This window comes from Notechis scutatus, chromosome Z, assembly GCF_049901735.1.
Source record: "Notechis scutatus isolate UNSWTSFEM ecotype Mainland chromosome Z, rNotScu1.2, whole genome shotgun sequence".
NCBI classification, from domain to species: Eukaryota; Metazoa; Chordata; class Lepidosauria; order Squamata; family Elapidae; genus Notechis; species Notechis scutatus.
The window spans coordinates 127,344,747-127,364,383 of record NC_142025.1 but is presented as its reverse complement, the minus strand read 5'-3'; the positions used below and the strand labels follow the sequence as shown (position 1 = coordinate 127,364,383).

Below are 19,637 nucleotides of genomic sequence, written 5' to 3'. Positions count from 1 at the left end.
TAAGTACACAATCATGCCTACCGTCCCTGTCCTATTGTCCCCATTTATTCGTACCTATTTCCTGTATCCTTACTCATGTTTATACTTATACCTATTATAAGTGATTGACAAATCAAATAAATAAATAAAAATAAAATAAACAAAACACGGGAGGCAGCAAAGCCTAGATTTTAGCCAAACTGGCTCAGTTCATACAATAACCTAAGGGACAAATAAGTGAACTCTATTTGGAGTTAGCATGTTGTGTGGATTTGGGGTGGTATACTAGTTGTCAGCGTTCCAGAAAAAACAAACTCCAATCAAAAACTCCGATACAGGCATTTTTTCAAAGTTTTATTTTCTTAAGAGTTGTCATACTGGCACATCTGGGAAAACCTGAATCTGGGAGTTCCAGGTTTTCCTTCAATAATTAAAAATACAAAATCCATCCCCCGCACCCATCATTCCATCACATGGTCTAATCACCATCTGTTCCAACTTGAGACATCCCTTCAACCACTCCTTACCCAGGTGTAGGAATAACATAAACTTGACTGTAAAGAAAAATGCTATTATGTGATAACCACATACGCTCCAAGAAATCCTCCCTTTCAATTTCCCAAGCACAAGAATGTGGCAGCGTGGGAGCCTCTGGTGATACTATGGCTTTCAAAGCTGACACCAGTCTTGTACCTTTCATAGGGACACTTATCATAAGACAATTTGGGCCAGTGTAGTAGCTTATTGTAAACTACTCTTTTACAATTGAACACCTATTGCAACTCATGAAGACAGGCTGCAAACTCCATTCCTAACTCACTGTCATCCATCCAAGTTTCAGCATACAAGGGAAAGACATACCCTTCACAAAGCAGCAATGAGGGATACTACAACTTCATTCTCTTTGCTGGATTTAAGAGATTTAGAAAACTTTTAAAAATAATGCCAAACCCCTAGTAGAATATTTCCAGGAAGAAGAAACTCCCAGATAACAACTTGAACAAAGGCAGCATTTTGTTTTAAAGGGTCATACATCCCCTATAAGAATGGGAAGACATTTGGATAAGAATTTCTTTTTCTTTTTTTATAAGGATATATCATTGTTTCTTTTTTTAACTCTCATCTTAGACTGGGTCTTTTTAAAAATATATAATTTAATTGATTTTCAGAAACACCAGATTAAAATATAAGCAAAGAAGAAAAAATAATTTTAAAAATAAAAAAAGAAAAAGAGAAGATAGATGTTTAAAAAGAAAATAAAAACTGATTTCCAAGTAGAAATAAAATTAGTCAAAGTCTTTTCTTTAATCAAAGCTGCCAATGTCTCCATCTCTTCCAATCCCATCAGCATTGTTACCAATTCTTCCATTGTAGGTATTGCTGAGTCCTTCCATCTTTGTCCGCATAAAAGATTCACTAGTATTATGATACATTAAAGCAAAGTTCCATAAAACTAAGCCTTCTCTTCTGAACTGAGATATAATTTGGAAGTAGGAAGAAAGGGCTTGCTAATTGTAACATATGAGTGCCATATTGTGGTCCATTGGTTGCATGTTTTTGATGTTTGCATCTTTTTAAAATTGCTGTCCCTAATTGGTATGTCTCTAGCATGTATCTTTATCTACTTTGACTTTTTTGTAGAGAGAATGTTTCAAGTTAGGATAAGTGCTTCACACTCTTTCTTCTTTCTTTCTTTCTTTCTTTCTTTCTTTCTTTCTTTCTTTCTTTCTTTCTTTCTTTCTTTCTTTCTTTCTTTCTTCTTTCTTTCTTTCTTTCTTTCTTTCTTTCTTTCTTTCTTTCTTTCTTTCTTTCTTTTCTCTTTCTTAGCTTGATTTTGCAGATCATTTGGCATCTTTTCTCGCCTTAGTTAAGTGTTGACCTAGATGTGTGGGATGGCTGCAACCTCTAGGACAAAATTTCTCAATCTTGGCCATTGGAAATGGGTGACTTTCAATTCCCAGAATGCTCCAAGCAGCTAAGCTGGTTAGACTATGAGGTCTATGGAATTCTGTGAGTTGAAATCCATCCATCTTCAAGTGCCCAAGTTTGAGAAACACTGCTCTAGTTACATATCTCTGTGCTGAAGAGGGAGGAGGTTATAGAACTGTATAAAAAAGATTCCACCTGTAACTTTGTTAATAGCTAGTAAAGCAGGCAGTGTTGGGGGAGGCCAATCTCTCTCCCATATTAATTTTTTGGGAAAAGGTTAGGAAAGAACATCTCTTGCCAGTCACATTAGAGCAGGGAGGCAGGGAATGTTGTGGGTCCCATCCCTGAGGGAGATACACCTGGTGGGACCCAGAAGAAGGACCTTCTCCGTGGTATCTCCCTCTCTCTGGAACACCATTCCCCCAGAGATTAGAACAGCCCCCACTCTAATACTCTTCTGAAAGGCACTGAAGACCTGGTTCTGCCAGCGGGCCTGGGGAACCCAGAGCAGGATGGAGCCCATCAAATGGCTCGTGTGATCTGCTGCCGTCGGGGTGGTGTAGTGGGAGTTGGGGGGGTATGATTTTTTTCCAGATTTCATTCTATTGTACTTTATTAATTTATTTGATTCTTTTTGTTAGTTTTTTTTTTTTTTTAAATTTTAAATATGGTTTATATTCTGTAAGCTGCCTCAAGTTGCCATGGGCATATAGGCAGCAATATAAATTCAATAAATAAATAAACAAACAAACAAACAAACAAATAAATAAATAAATAAATAAATATACATCTCCTTGAAGACCGCTAATGGCCTTAATAACTACTAAGCAGATACACCATGACAGATGGTGGCCTTAAGATGGGGATACCCACCCTAAAGAAGAATTGGATACATGACATACGTGTATGTAAATGTGTATATATGTAAAATACTGTAAATATATAAATATGGTAATTTAATAATAACATAAATAAGTAAGAACTTGGTAAACAAGCAATAGATTTATTGGTAGTAAATGAATCGAATTGTCACTGAAGAATATGCATACTATTATAACAATGCTGTAAAATGTGAGAACTTGTTTCTCTTTTTAAAATTTTCTTGAAATCTTGAATAAACTTTATAAACAAAAAACAAAAAAGATGGGGATACCCAGCAGCTTTCTGGAGAAGGGGTTTTGAAACTTTCCACCCTAGAGGGCCAACTGTGTTACCACATATGTTCATTTTAATATATAGTATGTATGCTATCATTTGAATCCAGGAATGGCCTGTAGCCTTGAAAGGCTTCTGGGCCTCTATTTCCCTAATTTTATCTGCCATGAGAGAAAAAGTCTCAATTTTAATTCTGAAGAAGCAAAATACTTTTTTATTTCAAAAGAAAAAAAAAACAAGAAAGTCCAGTTGCCTCCTAAAAAAAAAAAAAACCACCTTTGGGACTAAAGCAAGGTGGTTTAACTGAATTGTGTCTAGCTCCTGATCTTTTTTTTTTTTTTTGCCATGGTTGTTAAGCAAATCACAGCAGTTAAGTGAATGATGTAATCATTAAGGAAATCCGGCTTCTCCCATTGATTTTGCTTGTCACAGGGCAGCTGAGAAACTCACCAATGGCAATCTGAGGTGCTGCAACCATTGTGAATACATGCTGGTTACCAATCACCCAAATTTCAACCACCTGATCATGGGAATGCTGCAATGGTCATAAGTATGAGGACTGGTGGTAATTCACTTTCTTCACTGGTGTCCTTAAGTTCAAACTTGTCTCTAAACAATTGGTTTTAAGTTGAAGGCTACCTGCACATGCCTTTGTGTATCCTTGAGATTCTCTATTGCCCCCTAGTGGATGAAATATGTTTCTTTTCATTGAGAGATTTGTATCACCCCCACCCTGATTTCAAAAGAACTTCATCAGTATTTGGAAGGATTTAAAGAAAAATAGATAGTAAATTACATTTGGGTGTGAGGGGAGATGCCCAAGAAAACACACGTGCTGGAAGAATTCCTCCTTCACAAAATCATAGAGCTGGACCCAGAGACCATCAATTCCATCTCTTGCAATGATAACAACCCCACATAAAGTATCCTGTAACTGATTTGAAGCAATCAAGTGAAAAAGACAATTCATTAGAATAGCATAAGTCAGAAGCAGCCTATAAAACAAGGCAATAGTCAGGAATCAGCAAAGGAATCAATGAGTTGAATTACAACTCAAATAACAAAGTTGGAAGAGATCTTGGAGGTCTTCTAGTCCAACCCCCCCTACTTCACAAGGAAACACTATTGGACAAATAGCTGTCCAATCTCTTCTTGGAAGCCTCCAGTGATGAGACACACACTACTTCTGGAGGCAATGCCTTTCCACTGATTAATTATTCTCACTAGGATTTTCCAGCATTGGTGGATGGCATCAAAACTTGCCAATTTTTGTCTTGGATGAGATCTCCCCCCTCCCTCCACACACACCATGCCATCCTCGAGTGCTGGAAAACTCTGAATAGGATTGGCAACTTGCATAGCAACTGTCAAAATTTCCTACATATTTGTTGTTACTGTAAATGAGGTTCTATTTCAGCCCTCTCCATCCATTTGCCTTGCTGCCTTCATGTGGCTGTTGGTGGGGAGTTTCCCTGACTCTTTCCCCTCTCCCTATGACAAACGGAGGGGTTCTCCCGCTCCCCCTCCCAAGGCTGCTGCAACTTCCCTTTTGTGCACGTGAGAATGGTGCTCTGTTGGCTCCGCAAAGCTTATCGGGACGCTAAAGACAGTCAAATGCGCGTTCTTGCCTTCTCCCTCTTCGAAGATTTGCGCTCCTGGACAGAGACGGACATTTCTTAGCTCCAGGCGATTGAGCCTGGCCGTACCCGAAATTGGGAAGCATCGAAGGAGGAATGGGCAAACGTGTCGTGGGAACCCAGCCGCGTTCACGTGCTAATGGCTGCAGATCGCTGCGTGCGTCGCGCCGTCGAGAACAGGAAGAAAGTTGGCATCTAATTGTTCGGTGGGGTATCCAAGCCGAATTAAAACTCTTTCATCCTTTGCCTTGCCTCTCTCCCTGGCCAGGTCGCTATTTGAGCGCTCGAGCACGTTTACATCTGATTCTGCCCCCTTTGTACCAGTATAAATGCTATTTCCCCCCAAAACGATTCAATAATTGGGGAAAGAAAAGAAAAACCGGGGAACTCCTGTTGTTTAGACTTCTTCCCCCATCAGGCACACCTACACTCCGTTTTGATTGGCTCCCTTCCCCTCCACCTGGCTTCTCATTGGTTCCCGATTTCCGCCCCTTTAAAAACTTTCAGCAAACTTCCTCAACTTCATTTTTTCTTCCCGCGGCGGCTTTTGAGGGTGTTCATTCTCCGTGCAGTCCAGGAAGTTTAATCCGCTGGGCTTTCCAGGTGAGTTTTTCAGGGTCTCGTATTGCGGAGTTTATTGCTATACATCTTTCTTGGTTTGCACGCATTCTCACGATCTCTTGCCCGCGGAATCCTGGTCTGCTACAACGAGGGGAAGGATGCGGAGATTGCGGTTCGGTGCTTGCTAAGAAGGCCTTCATTCTGCCATCTCATTTGAAATTAAACAGCATGAGCAGGTTTTAAATACGTCAACTTACAGAGTTGTCAGCAGACCAGATCAGTGGAGGCTGTCCTGTTTTTGTTTTCTTTTAAAAGCAACTTTGACCCGGAATGAAAGTGCAACCAGGGGACGCTTTAGAGATATGGTTTAAATAAGCAACTCTTAAAAGACAGAATTACAAGGCTCAGTTTCGAAACTGGCACATTCTGCGGAAGAAAGGGTCAGGAAAAGTGAGGAAGGAGAAAACTAATGGATTAGACTTAATTCTTTAGGGATGCCTTTTTATCCACTTCTTCCTTTTAAAATAATAATAATAATAATTTAATAGAATAACAGAGTTGGAAGGAACCTTGGAGGTCTTCTAGTCCAACCTCCTGCTTGGGCAGGGAACCTTATACCATTTCAGACAACAGTTATCCAATTTCTTCTTAAAAACTATCAGTGTTGGAGCATCCACAACTTCTGAGGTAAGCCTTTCTATTGATTAATTGTTCTAATTATAACAAACTTTCTCCTTAGTTCTAGGTTGCTTCTCTCCTTGATTAGTTTCCATCCATTTCTTCTTGCCTTGCCTTCAGGCACCTTGGAGAATAGCCTGACTCCCTCTTCTTTGTGGTAGCCCCTTAGATTCTGGAATACTGCTATCATTTCACCCCTTAGTCCTTCTTTTCATTTAACTAGTCATATCCAATTCCAGCAACCGTTCTTTTATATGTTTTAGCGTCTCCGGTCCTCTAATCATCTTTGAAAATATAAAATAAAAGTAACAGATACGAGATAAATGTACACGCTGTTTTTTTAAATCAGATTGAACAATAGTTTTCAAAATTCATCACCTGTTTCCTAATACAAACTCTGAAATAAAAATTGGCTGCCTTTAGAGTGACATCATTCTGATGAGAAGAAATGAAAGCTTAAGATTTCATCAGGGAGTTCACTTAGAAGTGGCGTGAAATGTGAGCAACAGGTTTTATCATAAAATTGGCAGCACAGTATCATATTAATGAGATCAGAGATGGAAGAGTTCAGTCGTACAGTGTTAGTTGAAGATATGTCTCAAGGGCTTCCTAATCAGTAGCCATTGAACTTCATATGGATTGAGATGTTCATTGTGAGCTATTTTTTTAACCTTTTGTGATGATGGTGTTGCCAAGAAAAGAGACCGAGAGGGAACTTTTTAAACTACAGGTGCAAACTAAATAAGATACCTAGACTATAGGGTACTTGGTGCTGTCCGAGTTTGGTTGTTTTCTTCCAGACATTTAATTATGCAACTAGGTAACACATCAGTGCTAGAAGGGCACTTCTAGTACTGATGATGTTACTTAGTTGGGTAATGAAATGTCTGCAAGAAAACAACCAAATTCAGAAAGCATCAAAGCTACAGATATTCTCACGAATGAAGGCAAATAAGATATTTGGGGCCATGGTGGCACAGTGGTTGGAATGCAGTATTGCAGGCTAATTCTGACTGCAGTTGGCAGTTCAAATCTTACCAGGCTCAAGATTGACTCAGCGTTTCATCCTTCCGAGATTGGTAAAATGAGGACCCAGATTGCTGGGGGCAATAGGATGACATTGCATATGGTGCAGTGGTTAGAGTGCAGTACTGCAGGCTACTTCTGCTGCCTACCGGCTTCCTGCAATTTAGCAGATCAAATCTCACCAGGCTCAAGCTTGACTCAACCTTCCATCCTTCCGAGGTGGGTAAAATGAGGAGCCAAATTGTTGAGGGCAATATGTTAATTTTGTAAACCACTTGGAGAGGGCCGTAAAAGCACTGTGAAGCAGTTTATAAATCTAAGTGCTATTGCTATTGTAAACCACTTAGGGAGGGCTGTAAAGCATTGTTAAGTGGTATATAAGTCTAAGTGCTATTGCTATTATCTTCTATTGATACCTGAACTGCTTCACTTCCTTTTTTTCCCCTGGCAGGTAATTGGGGTGTCTCTCTTTTGTCAATATCACCATCCAAAGCAATGAAGCCGCGACGACTCTATATAGCTGTGAAAGATTTCACAGGGGAAGCGAAAGCAGGTGGAGAAGTCAAGGTACCCAGGGGTAGCTTACTAAGCCAGGAAGATGCCCGCGTGGTCTCCCCCAATGGAACATTTTGGGCCAAGGTCTTGGATGCAGAAAAGGTGGTGCGGGTACCACCCTCGATGGCCAGAGAACTGAGCGGAGCCCAGTCTGGATTGCTAGAAGCCGTGACCAATGGAGACGAACGCCTGGCACTCTTCAAGCAGGAGCGGTTGATGCAGAAGCTCAGCGCCCTGGGGAAGGGTGACCAAGTGAGGGTCCAGATCACCTCTGCTTCTGGGCAGAAAGTTCCAGGCATCATCCGATACCGAGGACCCATAGACAAGAACAAGCAAGATACCAGCATCATCTTTGGGGTCGAGCTGGTGGTGAGTAATACCGTTGGCAGAGCGTGACAAGGGTTGTGCAAACGCATCTGAATGGAAATCCCAAGCCATTTGGACTATGTTGATCACATGAGCCGCGGTGGCACAGTATTTAGAGCACACTACTGCAGGCTACTTCTGCTGGCTGCCGGCTGCCTGCAATTTGGCAGATCAAATCTCACCAGGCTCAAGGTTGACTCAGCCTTCCATCCTTCTGAGGTGGGTAAAATGAGGACCCAAATTGTTGGGGGCAATAGGCTGACTCTATAAAACACTTAAAGAGGGCTATAAAGCACTGTGAAATGGTATATAAGTCTAAGCGCTATTGCTAACTCTGCCCACTGCCAGGAGTTCAATACTGACCGGCTCAAGGTTGATTCAGCCTTCCATCCTTCCGAGGTGGGTAAAATGAGGACCCTGATTGTTGGGGGCAATATGCTGATTCTGTAAACTGCTTAGAGAGGACTGTAAAGCACTGTGAAGCAGTATATAAGTCTAAATGCTAATCCAAGCTTGGAACCAAAACACATTGTATTTCTAAGTTTTGTTTCACATGCAGGTAAGTCCTCAACATACAACAGTTCCTTTAGTAACTGTTTGAAATTACAACGGCACTGAAAAAAAGTGATTTATGACCACTTTTCACATGGCCGTTATAGCATCCCCATGGTCACGTGATCAAAATTGAGATGCAACTGATTCATATTTATGACAGTCACTATGTCCCAGGGTCATGTGATCCCCTTCTGCAACCTTCTGGCAAGCATAGTCAATGGGGAAGCCATTGACCACGTTACCGACTTAACAATTGCAGTGATTCATTTAACAACTGTGGCAAGAAAGGTCATAAAATGAGGCAAACTCACTTGGGCTAATTGTGATCATGAGGATTACCTGTAATGTAATTTAGAATGGGAAGTCACTACAACTTTCCTTTTTTATATCTTGGCTGCAAAAATAGCTGATATGATAGTTCACGTTAAGTGCTTTTAAAGAAAAATTGGCCAAAAGGGTGATTTTAATATCCCTACAGCAAACAAATAAGCCACTATTTGCATTATGCTGCCTTGCTTATTGTGGGAATCTGTAAACACCTTTTTAAAGGCTAGTTTTATTATGCCTTCAGTATGTTTATGGGGTCAGAGAGAAGTGTTGCTCAAAAAAGCAAGCTGGGTTTGACTGTTCATCGAAGAATCTTCTATTTATTAAAAAAAATAGTTTAACTCCTACATATGACAAAACTTTGTCAATGATTCTGTGCATGGTTGGATTTTTATTTGAGAACCAGTCAGAAACAAGAATTTGGGAAAGGAATCAAATTGCATGCCCACCATTTGAAAATTATTTGAATATTAAAATCATAGAATGCAATAAGATTTCCTTGTTGAGCCTGGCACATCGCTATCTTCTCTTGAATAACCAGAGCAGGATTGAATAGATAATTCTGAAGAGATTTTCTTTAAAAAAATTGTATAATGGTCTCGAGCAATGTTTCTCCACCTAGCCAATTTAAGAATAACAGAACAGAATAACAGAATTGGAAGGGACCTTGGAGGTCTTCTAGTCCAACCTTCCTGGGTCAAGCAGGAAATCTGATACCATTTCAGACAAATGGTTGTCCAATCTCTTCTTAAAAACCTCCCATGATGGAGCACTTAACAACTTCTGGAGTCGTTCCCTGATCAATTGTTCTTATTGTCAGGAAATTTCTCCTTAGTTCTAAGTTGCTTCTCTCTTTGATTCGTTTCCATCCATTGCTTCTTGTCCTTCCTTCTGGTGCTTTGGAGAATAGCTTGACCCTCCCTCTTCTTTGTGGCAAATGGGTGAACTTTAACTCCCAGAATTCCCCAATTCCCCAGGAATTGTCCACATAGCTTGCTGAGATCAAGAAATATTGATCAAAAAGATTCTCATCCTCATTTGACCACCAGAATTCAATGGTTAAACTGAGGTGCAGTTTCTCAGTTAAATCTACCCCCTGAGGGATGGAGACAGAGGTAGTATTCAGCAGGTTCTGACCAGTTTTGGAGAACCGGTAGCAGAAATTTTGAGTAGTTTGGAGAACCAGAAAATACCAACTCAGACTGGCCCCGCCCCCATCTATTCCCTGCCTCCTGCATCCCAGCTGATAGGCTGGGTCTTCTTTTGTTGCCCTGCATAGGAGAATGGAGCTGGAAAGTAGGTTCGTGGAGTGGGGAAGGAATGGAGATTTTGCAGTATCCTTCCCCTACCATGGCCACCAAGCCACACCCACAAAGCCATACCATGCCCACCAAGCCACGCCCACAGAACCGTTAGTAAAAAAAAATTTAATCCCACCACTGGATGGAGAGAGAGATAAGGAATAGATTATCTTTCTGGAAGAGCCATTGTCCTCTTTTATAGGGCTCAGCCACCGGGAAGGGTTTCACAGATGGCTCCTTCAAAGGACAGAAGTTCTTCTCCTGCCGTGAGAACTGTGGTGTCTTTGTACCCGTCAGCCGGATTGAACCTGACAGACTGGTTGAGGGTAGTCCAGCAGCACCTCAAAAAGGAGGGATCCGGAAATGTAAAAGAGTCCAGCTTACCACAGGAGATCCCTTGTCATCCCCAGAGCTAACAATTGGAGACCGAGTCTCCTTCAAGATGGAAAACAGCACCCCTACTGGTACTGTGGTATACTGCAATCATCTTCCAGAGAAATTCGAAGCAGGAGTATTTGTGGGAATATTTCTAGTAAGTACTTGTCTGGTTGAGAGAATCTCCTGAACATTAATTTGACACCCTTTTTCAATATTCAGTATTTCCTCCCACTGTTTCAGCATTTCTAAAAATGTTGAAACAGTAGGAGCAGGGGAAAGTTAGATGTTTGTTTCTTCTACCAGTGGAAATTAGGACAAAAATGGAAAACGTTTGTCATGCTGAATTATCAATAGCTTTTCAGATCTAAACTCATGTTAGTATTTTGTAGACTTTGTTAAATGTCATGGGTTTTTTCCCCCAAAACGTTTTGAGTTGTGGATGTATGTCTGTATAACTAATTGAAATATATTGTTGATTTGGCCAATTATGCATACATTTTTATTTTAAAGTAAATATTGATTACTGTATTTATTGATTAGATTTGTAAGCCGCTCAACACTGTGCTAATTCTTGGCTCCTTGCAAAATAGAACTACTTTAAGAAAGCAACTTATATAGAAAGAAACCTTTATTTTTTATTTTTGTTGTAGATACAGCTACAAGTAGTTGAAATGTAATAGCATTGGAGCCTTTTCTTCCTGTTTAAGAGAAACAAGCAGAAAAAAGGTTAGCATTGAAAATAAAGAGGTTATCATTTTTAGATTTCCTCTACATCAAACCAAGAAAAGTTTTCAGCAAAAAAGAAAAGTTCAGATAAATGAAAAGAAGGAAATGAAAGGTCACAATTAGGGATCTGAAGCCCAAAAAGTGGTTTAATGTGAGCCCACAAGAAATAACTGCCAGCGTCATAGCTGTGTCTTTTGCTTGACTTCCTTGGTGAGGTTTCCTTAACTTAAAGGTCTCTTCATTTATAATTACGGAACTACCCTATGAACCCAAGAAAAGATGCAACATCTTTAGAGAGGTGCCAACAAGGTTAGTCTGCTCTAAAATATCTGGACTTTACATCCAATGCCTTTGGATGGCTGGGGAATTCTGGGAGTTGAAGTCCACATTTTTCAAGTTGTCAAGACTTAGAAACTCTAAATGAAGTATTCCATCATCTTCACTACTTTTAAATCCTGCTACAGGATCAGCCTGTGGGATCCTGGGATGGTTACTTCAAAGGCACACCTCTCTGTCATTTCCCATCACCCAAATATGGGATATTGCTCCCTCTTTCCAAGGTATATAAAGGTAAGATTTATACTAATCAAGGTTTGGGGATATTCTTGCATTTTTCACATTTTGCCAAAACATTGAACCTTTGTGTTTTTTGAATAAACTTTGATTGTGGTAATAATTCATTATTGTCCCTGTCAAACACTGACATCTTGGTTAGTGATGCATTATTTTTCAAAACCATTGCATATTATAATGTATAGAACATTTTCTGCAAATTATTTGAATTTTCAGCCAACAATAGAGCTTTGTCTATCTCCATATGATTTGTCTCCACAACCGGCACATCTTTAAGGCACAAGCATTCCTTATGTATCTGTTCATAAATAGATTAAATAACCAAAGGGGCTTTCACTCTTCTTTTTCTTTGTGAGGTTTTATTAGGTACTGCAAAGCTTTAAGAGTTCTCTGCTAAACAAAAAATTCCCTCAACACTGTCCAACTATTTACAAAGTCTGTATTACTATTACTCCTCTCATCACTCTTGATCACACACCCCATCCCACTTTTGACTGTATGACTGTTAACTTTGTTGCTTGTATCCTTACGATTTATATTGACTGTTTCCTAGTATGATTGGATTGCTTATTGTACCTTATGACTATCATTAAGTATCGTACCTTATGATTCTTGACTCTTGACGAATATATCTTTTCTTTTATGTACACTGAGAGCATTTGCACCAAGACAAATTCCTTGTGCATCCAATCACATTTGGCCAATAAAGAATTCTATTCTCTTCTCTTCTCTTCTCTTCTCTTCTCTTCTCTTCCTATTCCTATTCCTATTCCTATTCCTATTCCTATTCCTATTGTATTCCTATTCCTATTCCTATTTCTATCTTATCCTATCCTATCCTATTCTAGAAACTTGCTCTGGAATTGTTGAGATTTTCATTTTAATTCAGATTGTTAAAAGGATAAATTGTGTGTCCAAAATCCAAATTGCACATTGGGAGGAATTGAACATCAAAGACATACACTCTTCTAAAACTACTGGTTATCCTCTTCTTACAACAGTTCATTTAGTGACTTTGAGGGGGGGGGAAAGTGATTTATGGCCATTTTTCACACAACAGCGGCAGCAACCCCAAAAATTCAGGGGCTTTGCAACTGGTTCATATTTCTGATGGTTGCAGTGTCCTGGGATCACGTGATCATCTTTTGAGACCTTCTGACAAGCAAAGTCAGTGGGGAAATTCAGATTCACTTAACAACCATGTTACTAACTTAACAGATGCAGTGTTAAGAACTTAAGAATTATGGCAAGAAAAATGGGGCAAACTCACTTAACAAATGTTTTACTTGAGCAACATAAATTTTGGCTCAATTGCGGTCGTATCTTGAGAACTACTTGTATATTGGCATGAGATTGTGGTTAAAATATTTAGTTTTCTCTCTCCCTCTCTCTCCCCCCCCCCCTCATATTCAAGAACAAGTTGATAAAAGTAAAGAGGTCCTGAATAGCAGCTCCTCCACCCCTACCTCAGATGAATATGAAGACTGCCCATCCCCTTCCTCCATCAGATATCCTCCACCAATGAAGGAGTGTTTCTCCCAGAATTCTCCACCTTTAGCCCCTTCATCAAATTTTGAGGACCTCAAGGAAGAAATAGCACAAGTTTTTGAGAGGAAGAAGAAGAAAAGCGAGGCAGAATCCGAGGAGGACCAGGACAGCAGAGAATATGACCACCATTCCTTGGAGATCAATTCCATGGTGGAGGTTTATAATCCACCCATCTATGGTGTGATACGTTGGATTGGAGACTTACCAGATGCAGATGAGACAGTTGCTGGCTTGGAGCTGGTGAGAGGGGAAAAAATAGGAGAAGAGGCACACCCAAAGGTGCTTTTCCAAAACGCAACTGGACTTCCTTATTTTTTCCCTTGGAAACATTTCACTTCTCATCTAAGAAGTTTCTTCAGTTCAGAACTGAAGAAGTTTCTTGGATGAGAAGTGAAACATTTCAAAGAAAAAAAACCAAGAAAGCCCAGTTGCCTTTTGGAAAAACATCTTTGGGACTACCGTGACCAGGATGATTGAGCATCTCCATAGACAAGAAGAGGCACATTTGCACATTTTATTCTTACTAGTCTAGTTTTCCATAGATATGCAGTGATTCCACATCACTTTCAGAAGGTTATTTCCCAGATGAGTTAGATGCCTGCTAATTCCTTGATGCTAATAAAAATGTATCTGTAAATCAAAATCAGTCCTATTATGGCCATTCAATTAGAGAATAATAATGTAGTGCTTCTCAACCTTGGAAACTTGAAAACATGTTGACCTCTTGCTGGTTGGAGAAGTTGAAGTCCATACATCTTCGAACTGACAAGTTTGAGACACACTGGCATATTTTAACATATTATAACACAGGGCCATCTGAATCCTCCTTACCTCTGGGCCAGCAAGATGTTCTTTTAATTATGATCATAATCGGGACCAGAATTCTTGTTACTAAACTTCAGAATTTCTAGGCTGTTGGTTTGAGCTCCAAGCTTGGTAATTTGGTTGCAAACGTTTCATCACCATTTGAGGAGACATTGTCAGTGTGTTTTGAGTTGTGCTTGTCTGTCAGAACATAGGTCTTTAAATACCTTTTAATGAGATGTGTTCTGACAGACGAGCACAACTCAAAATGCACTGATGATATCTCCTTGAATGGTGGCGAAACGTTTGCAACCAAATTGCCAAGCTTGGAGCTCAAACTAACAGCCTAACTACCAATACAAGCTACTAATATTAAAACACATTTCAGAATTTCTGGTTGCTAACAGTAAGGTATGTTAATAAACAGAATTGAAAGATGTTATAAATTGTATGACAGAGGGAATAGGTTGAGGGCAATTGGGGATGTACAAGCTCACCTCTTTTTTACTTTTTCCTAGGAAGAACCGCTACCAACAGGCTGCACAGATGGACAATATAAAGGGATCCGCTATTTCTACTGCCAACCAAACAAAGCCCTCTTTGTCAAGCTGAGCCACTGCCATCCTGACTCACGTTTTGACACCTTGCAAACTCCTGAAAATCCTGTTTTGCGATGCAACTCCTTGGGTATGGCTTACAGCAATGTTGCTCAAGCTTTACAGCAATAAGATATGTGGAATCCAATTCCTGGAATTTCCTACTCACTATGCAAGGTGTCATGCCCCTGTTGGAATCTGATTCCGAGGGGAAGGCTGAGCAGCTGACAGGGAGTGTGAGCGTGGCTTCGATGGCTGTGGAAGAAACTGGGGAAGGGCAATATCTGGCTGGGCAGAGCAGGGGATAGGTAGAGCAAGGCAGAAGAAGATCCAGGCCCAACCCCTCTTCATCCTAGTTCATGCAGGGAGGAACGGTGAAGGGAGCAACATGAGTTGTGTGGCTTACAGGGAAGGGAAATGCCCTGGTTCCCTTCATTAGCTACAGCTGGGAACACAGCGTTTAAAAAGGGAGATTGCGCACAGCAACTTGTTGGAAGCAAATCATGAGTTATCTTTTATTGTCGAGGCTTATCTGGGTTCCTGGCGTCTTCCCAACTCTGTGTGTTTTGTTGGCCTTTGAAGTCTACAATTCCTTATCCTGACCTGTCCAGTTAATTGCTGCAACGTGGTTTGTGTGAATTTTTACTTACAGTTGATACGTACTTTGTTTTCGGACTGAATTTCCTCTACCTAAATACTGTTTTTGAGAGAGTTTTTTCTCCAGCCGAAGGTAACTGGACATTGGGGGCAAAGTTGGAGGTATTAAAGGGACTTTTCTTACTTATGAGACTGTGTTACCTTTGTGCCACACTCCAGGTCATACAAGGGAATGGAATTCTGGAAATTGATTCCAGATTTAAAACAGTGTTTCTCATATTTGGCAACAGTAGATATGTAGATTTCAACACTCAGAATTCCCCAGCCCACATGCTGGGATATGGAATTCTAGGAGTTGAAGTCCATAGATCTTAAAGTTGCCAAGAGAGAGACTAGAAGCAAAGCGGGCTGAAGATTGGAAATTGACTAGCTTCTTCTTAACCAACAAGGGGTCTCGCAAAAGTCATTTGACTAAAGTAGGGGGTTTCTGAGCTTGGCAACTTTAAGACTTGTGAACTTTTAATTCCCAGAATTCTGCACCAGCCTTAAAGTTGCCAAGTTTGGTGACCTCTGGACTAAAGCATCCACTCTCCATAGCTATTGGATAGATTGGCTGGGACATGTAGAATTGTAGCAACTTCCAAAGGGTTATCAATCCTCCTCTGGAACTAGTGATTAAACTTTGGGTTTAATCAATAACTCTCAAGCTAGGTCATATAGGAGAGAGGCTGAAGAATTGGGTCTCCCTCAGAAGTTGGGTGTAAGAGGTTTTGAATCCTCATTTCCTCCCTGTTTCTTTTTTCCTCCTTTGAAGTGAATGATCTAGTAAATAGAAGTTATAGGAAAAACTAAATCACTGTAATAATTATTTGCTTATATTTTAATATAGACCTTTTCATTGGTTTTGCTTTTGTTCCATTTTTTTTAAGTGGAAAGTCCCATCTGATTGTTTCCAACACTAAATTGTACTTTGGAGGAATACTCAACCTCTGTTATACATCTCTGTGTTGGAGGCAGAAGTTCTCTGACACTACTGATTATTTCTCCCATTATTCCTAATGTAGGACTGTTGACTTTATCCTAATGGAGAGATGGGAGACAACTTACAGGGTTCCTGTTTTAGCCTATGTTAGCCCTGATGGGGAATCTTGGAAGCTTGTTTCTGGAAAGGATGAAGGAGCAACCATGCAAGAAGGGTGTCTGCATGGCTGTTAGTTCCATCCTTTGCTCTTTTCTCCTAGACTTTCGGGTCTATGCCAGTGCCAAGGTGGAAGAAGATACTCCACCACCACCATTGGGCAATCAAGGTTTGGAATTTCTCTCAGGGTGGAAGAAGGGGATCCAAGGTCATTGCAACTCTTGCTACCTTGATGCTACTTTGTTCTGGTAAGGTGTATTATCCGTATAGACCCTGCTTTGGTTTCCCCTTTGGGGCTGAAATGTCTGTGGCCTACAATTAGTTGAATCTGGGAAGGTCTGCCAGTACTTGGAGAATTGGAGAAAACATTGGCAGATCACATTCCTTTTCATGCAAGGATAAGATTAAGGATAAATGATGTGGAGAGCCATAATCGTGGCGATTGGATTTGGATGAGGGAAGCTCAAGTTCAAGTTTTCACTTGATCATGGAGGCTATCAGAATGGTATATGCCAGTGATGGCTAACCTTTTCGTCCTTGCGTGCCTGCACCTATAATGCACTCCACATGCAACCCTCCTCCCCCTGCGCATGCGTGCATGACCCCCATTTGCTGCGCGCCTCTCCCCATGCACGTGCAATCCCTCTGCACACGCCACACCCCTCTGCGCATGCACACGTATCTCCCGCATACACCCAGTTCAATTGTGGTTGTAAGTTGAAGCCTAATGTGTATTATCCAATTTTTCCTTTCCCCGGTTTCTCTTATCCCAGTTCGTAACCACTAGACGAGGGGTGTCAAACTCAATTTTATTGAGGACCACATCAGTGGTTGACCTCAGGGGGCTGGGCGGATGGGCATGGACGACTGGATAGGCATGGCCAACTAGGTGGGCGTGGCCAGCTTGATGCCACTCCCCAAACTGCTGGCATGTTTCCTTTTCACAGTGGGTAGATCGGGCCAAAGCCACGCTGGCCAGCCCTTATATTTTCGGACCGGATTCAACCACATCACGGGCCAGATCAGCCTGTGGGCCTTGTGTTTGACATCCCTGCACTTCTCTTCAAAGCTGGGGGAAAACCTCTGAAGATCCCATTTTTCTCTTCTGCTTACAGTATGTTCTCCTTTACGTCTGTGTTGGATTCCATGCTTTTACGCCCAGCAGACAAGAACGATGGGGAATCTTACACTGAGACACGAGATCTCTTGAGAACGGAGATTGTCAACCCTTTGCGCAAGTGAGTTTGGGTTTATCCTCTGAAAAAAGTCCAGTCGCTCTCTTTCATTTATACATATTCTGCAAGACAGAGAACAGCTGGGAATTTCTAAGCTTGCCAAACATTTTTGTGAGAATGCAGTGTGAGAATACGGTGGTGGGTTAGTGCAAGACGGGGTGGTTTCCTAAGTAGATGAGTCATCTTCACTCTGTCTCTTTCACTCTCCCTGAAACAGACTATTTCATTATGTAAATTCTTAAAGTCCAGCACGTAACAACACCTAGTAGCTATTGTTATTGGTAATCGTGGCCTTGTGGAAAATTTTGGAAACATTTGAGCTTTCCTTGGGCTTCATCATTGAAGAAAAGGTTTTGGGGGATCCTTTCACAAATTCAAGACAGAAGACACAGTTACAAGTTTAATGAAAAGCAGGACTAGAGGGTGACATGATAGCATTGTTCCAATATCTAAGGGGCTGCCATAAAGAAGAAGGTCCAAAGCACCTGAAGGCAGGACGAGAAGTAACGAATGGAAACTAATCAAGGAGAGAAGCAACTGAGAACTAAGGAAAAAAATTCCTTATAATTAGAACAATTAATCAGGAGAACGACTTGCCTCTAGAAGTTGTGTGAGTTCCAACATGGGAGGTTTTAAAGAAGAGATTGGACAACCATTTGTCTTAAATGGTATAGGGTTTCGTGCCTGAGCAGGGGGTTGGACTAGAAGACCTCCAAGATCCCTTCCAACTATGCTATTCTGCCATTAAATAAATTGCTTTCTTCAGTGGCATTTCTTTAACGGCACAAATTCTTTGTGTGTTCAATCACACTTGGCCAATAAAGAATTCTATGGTTAATCCCATTAGGATAATAGGAGAAACATCACCATTCCCTGCTCCCTTTTCACTTTATTTCATGTTTCTTAAAGTGGCAGGGTTGAATCTAGTTAATAGTGGGCTGGATGCCTTTAAGAATTCTCAGGGTTGGTCTGGGAGAAGTGGGGAAAGGAGAAGGAAGGAGATGATTTTCCAGGAGGAGGTTTTGGCTCATCAATCCACTAAGCTTTTAATTGGTGAATCACAGGAACATTCACAAGGGTGGTACTCAGTGGTGGGATTCAAATTATTTTACTACCGGTTCTGTGGGTGTGGCTTGGTGGGCGTGGCAGGGGAAGGATGCTGTAAAATCTCCAGTCAGAGGTGGTATTTACCGGTCTCCGAACTACTCAAAATTTCTGCTGCTGGTTCACCAGAATAGGTCAGAACCTGCTGAATACCATCTCTAGAGTAGTTTTCAGAAATAAAGGCCTGTTTGAGGAACTGAATCCTTTAGTTGGGGTTAAGAGACACATAGGTTCTTTTCACAGACTGGAATATTGTGCTTTATTATCTCATAATATGATTCGTTTGCTCTGGCTTAGTCTTATCTCCAAATCAAGATGCAGCATGGTTTCCAAACCCAGGGGGTAGACAAAATCAGGCCATTGTAGTTTAGCCAAACATGAGATCCACCACTAATTTGTACACGTAGTTCTCAACTTACAACCCTCGCTTAGCGACCATTAGAAGTTGCAACAGACCTCCCTGGAGGTACTGAACAACTCAGTTCCAAAGTTCTGAGAGCTGTTTCCCTCCCTGCCATCACATGACCACCTCGATGCTCGATACTCATGAATTAATTAGGGCATCCGTCAGAACCCTGACAGTCAGATGCTTGTCACATTTACCTCTATTTGCAGCATGACTGTATTTTAGAACAGTTTTTTTTTTTTTTTTGCTGAAAACCAGCATTTATTTCTGACTTTTTAACAAAAAATACCCATAGTGAACCATTGGTTTACTTAATGACCCTGGCATCTACTTAATGATCATGCAAAAGAGATCGTAAAATTGGGTCCCTCACATAGGTGCCCTGTTTTAAGACTTATCACGATTTAATCGTATGATGGACAGGCTCCGTTATGACTATAAATCAGGGACCACTCAGTCATGT

General features: G+C 40.8%; 1 protein-coding gene across 2 annotated transcripts in view; it reads left to right on the top strand.

Moving 5' to 3' along the window:
- The first annotated feature begins 5,190 nt into the window (after positions 1 to 5,190).
- The window catches only part of LOC113425497 (ubiquitin carboxyl-terminal hydrolase CYLD-like), a 29,529-nt gene continuing 15,082 nt past the window's right edge, over positions 5,191 to 19,637 (top strand). The window contains exons 1-8 of one of the 2 annotated variants that reach the window (XM_087947601.1): positions 5,191 to 5,303; positions 7,417 to 7,889; positions 10,272 to 10,601; positions 11,638 to 11,743; positions 13,161 to 13,534; positions 14,617 to 14,785; positions 16,533 to 16,677; positions 17,545 to 17,667. In XM_087947601.1, the coding sequence (XP_087803727.1) occupies positions 7,461 to 7,889; positions 10,272 to 10,601; positions 11,638 to 11,743; positions 13,161 to 13,534; positions 14,617 to 14,785; positions 16,533 to 16,677; positions 17,545 to 17,667 (1,676 nt within the window). In that variant the 5' untranslated portion in view covers positions 5,191 to 5,303; positions 7,417 to 7,460. The remainder of the gene's footprint in view (positions 5,304 to 7,416; positions 7,890 to 10,271; positions 10,602 to 11,637; positions 11,744 to 13,160; positions 13,535 to 14,616; positions 14,786 to 16,532; positions 16,678 to 17,544; positions 17,668 to 19,637) is intronic. The other variant, XM_026687668.2, reaches the window with a different exon arrangement.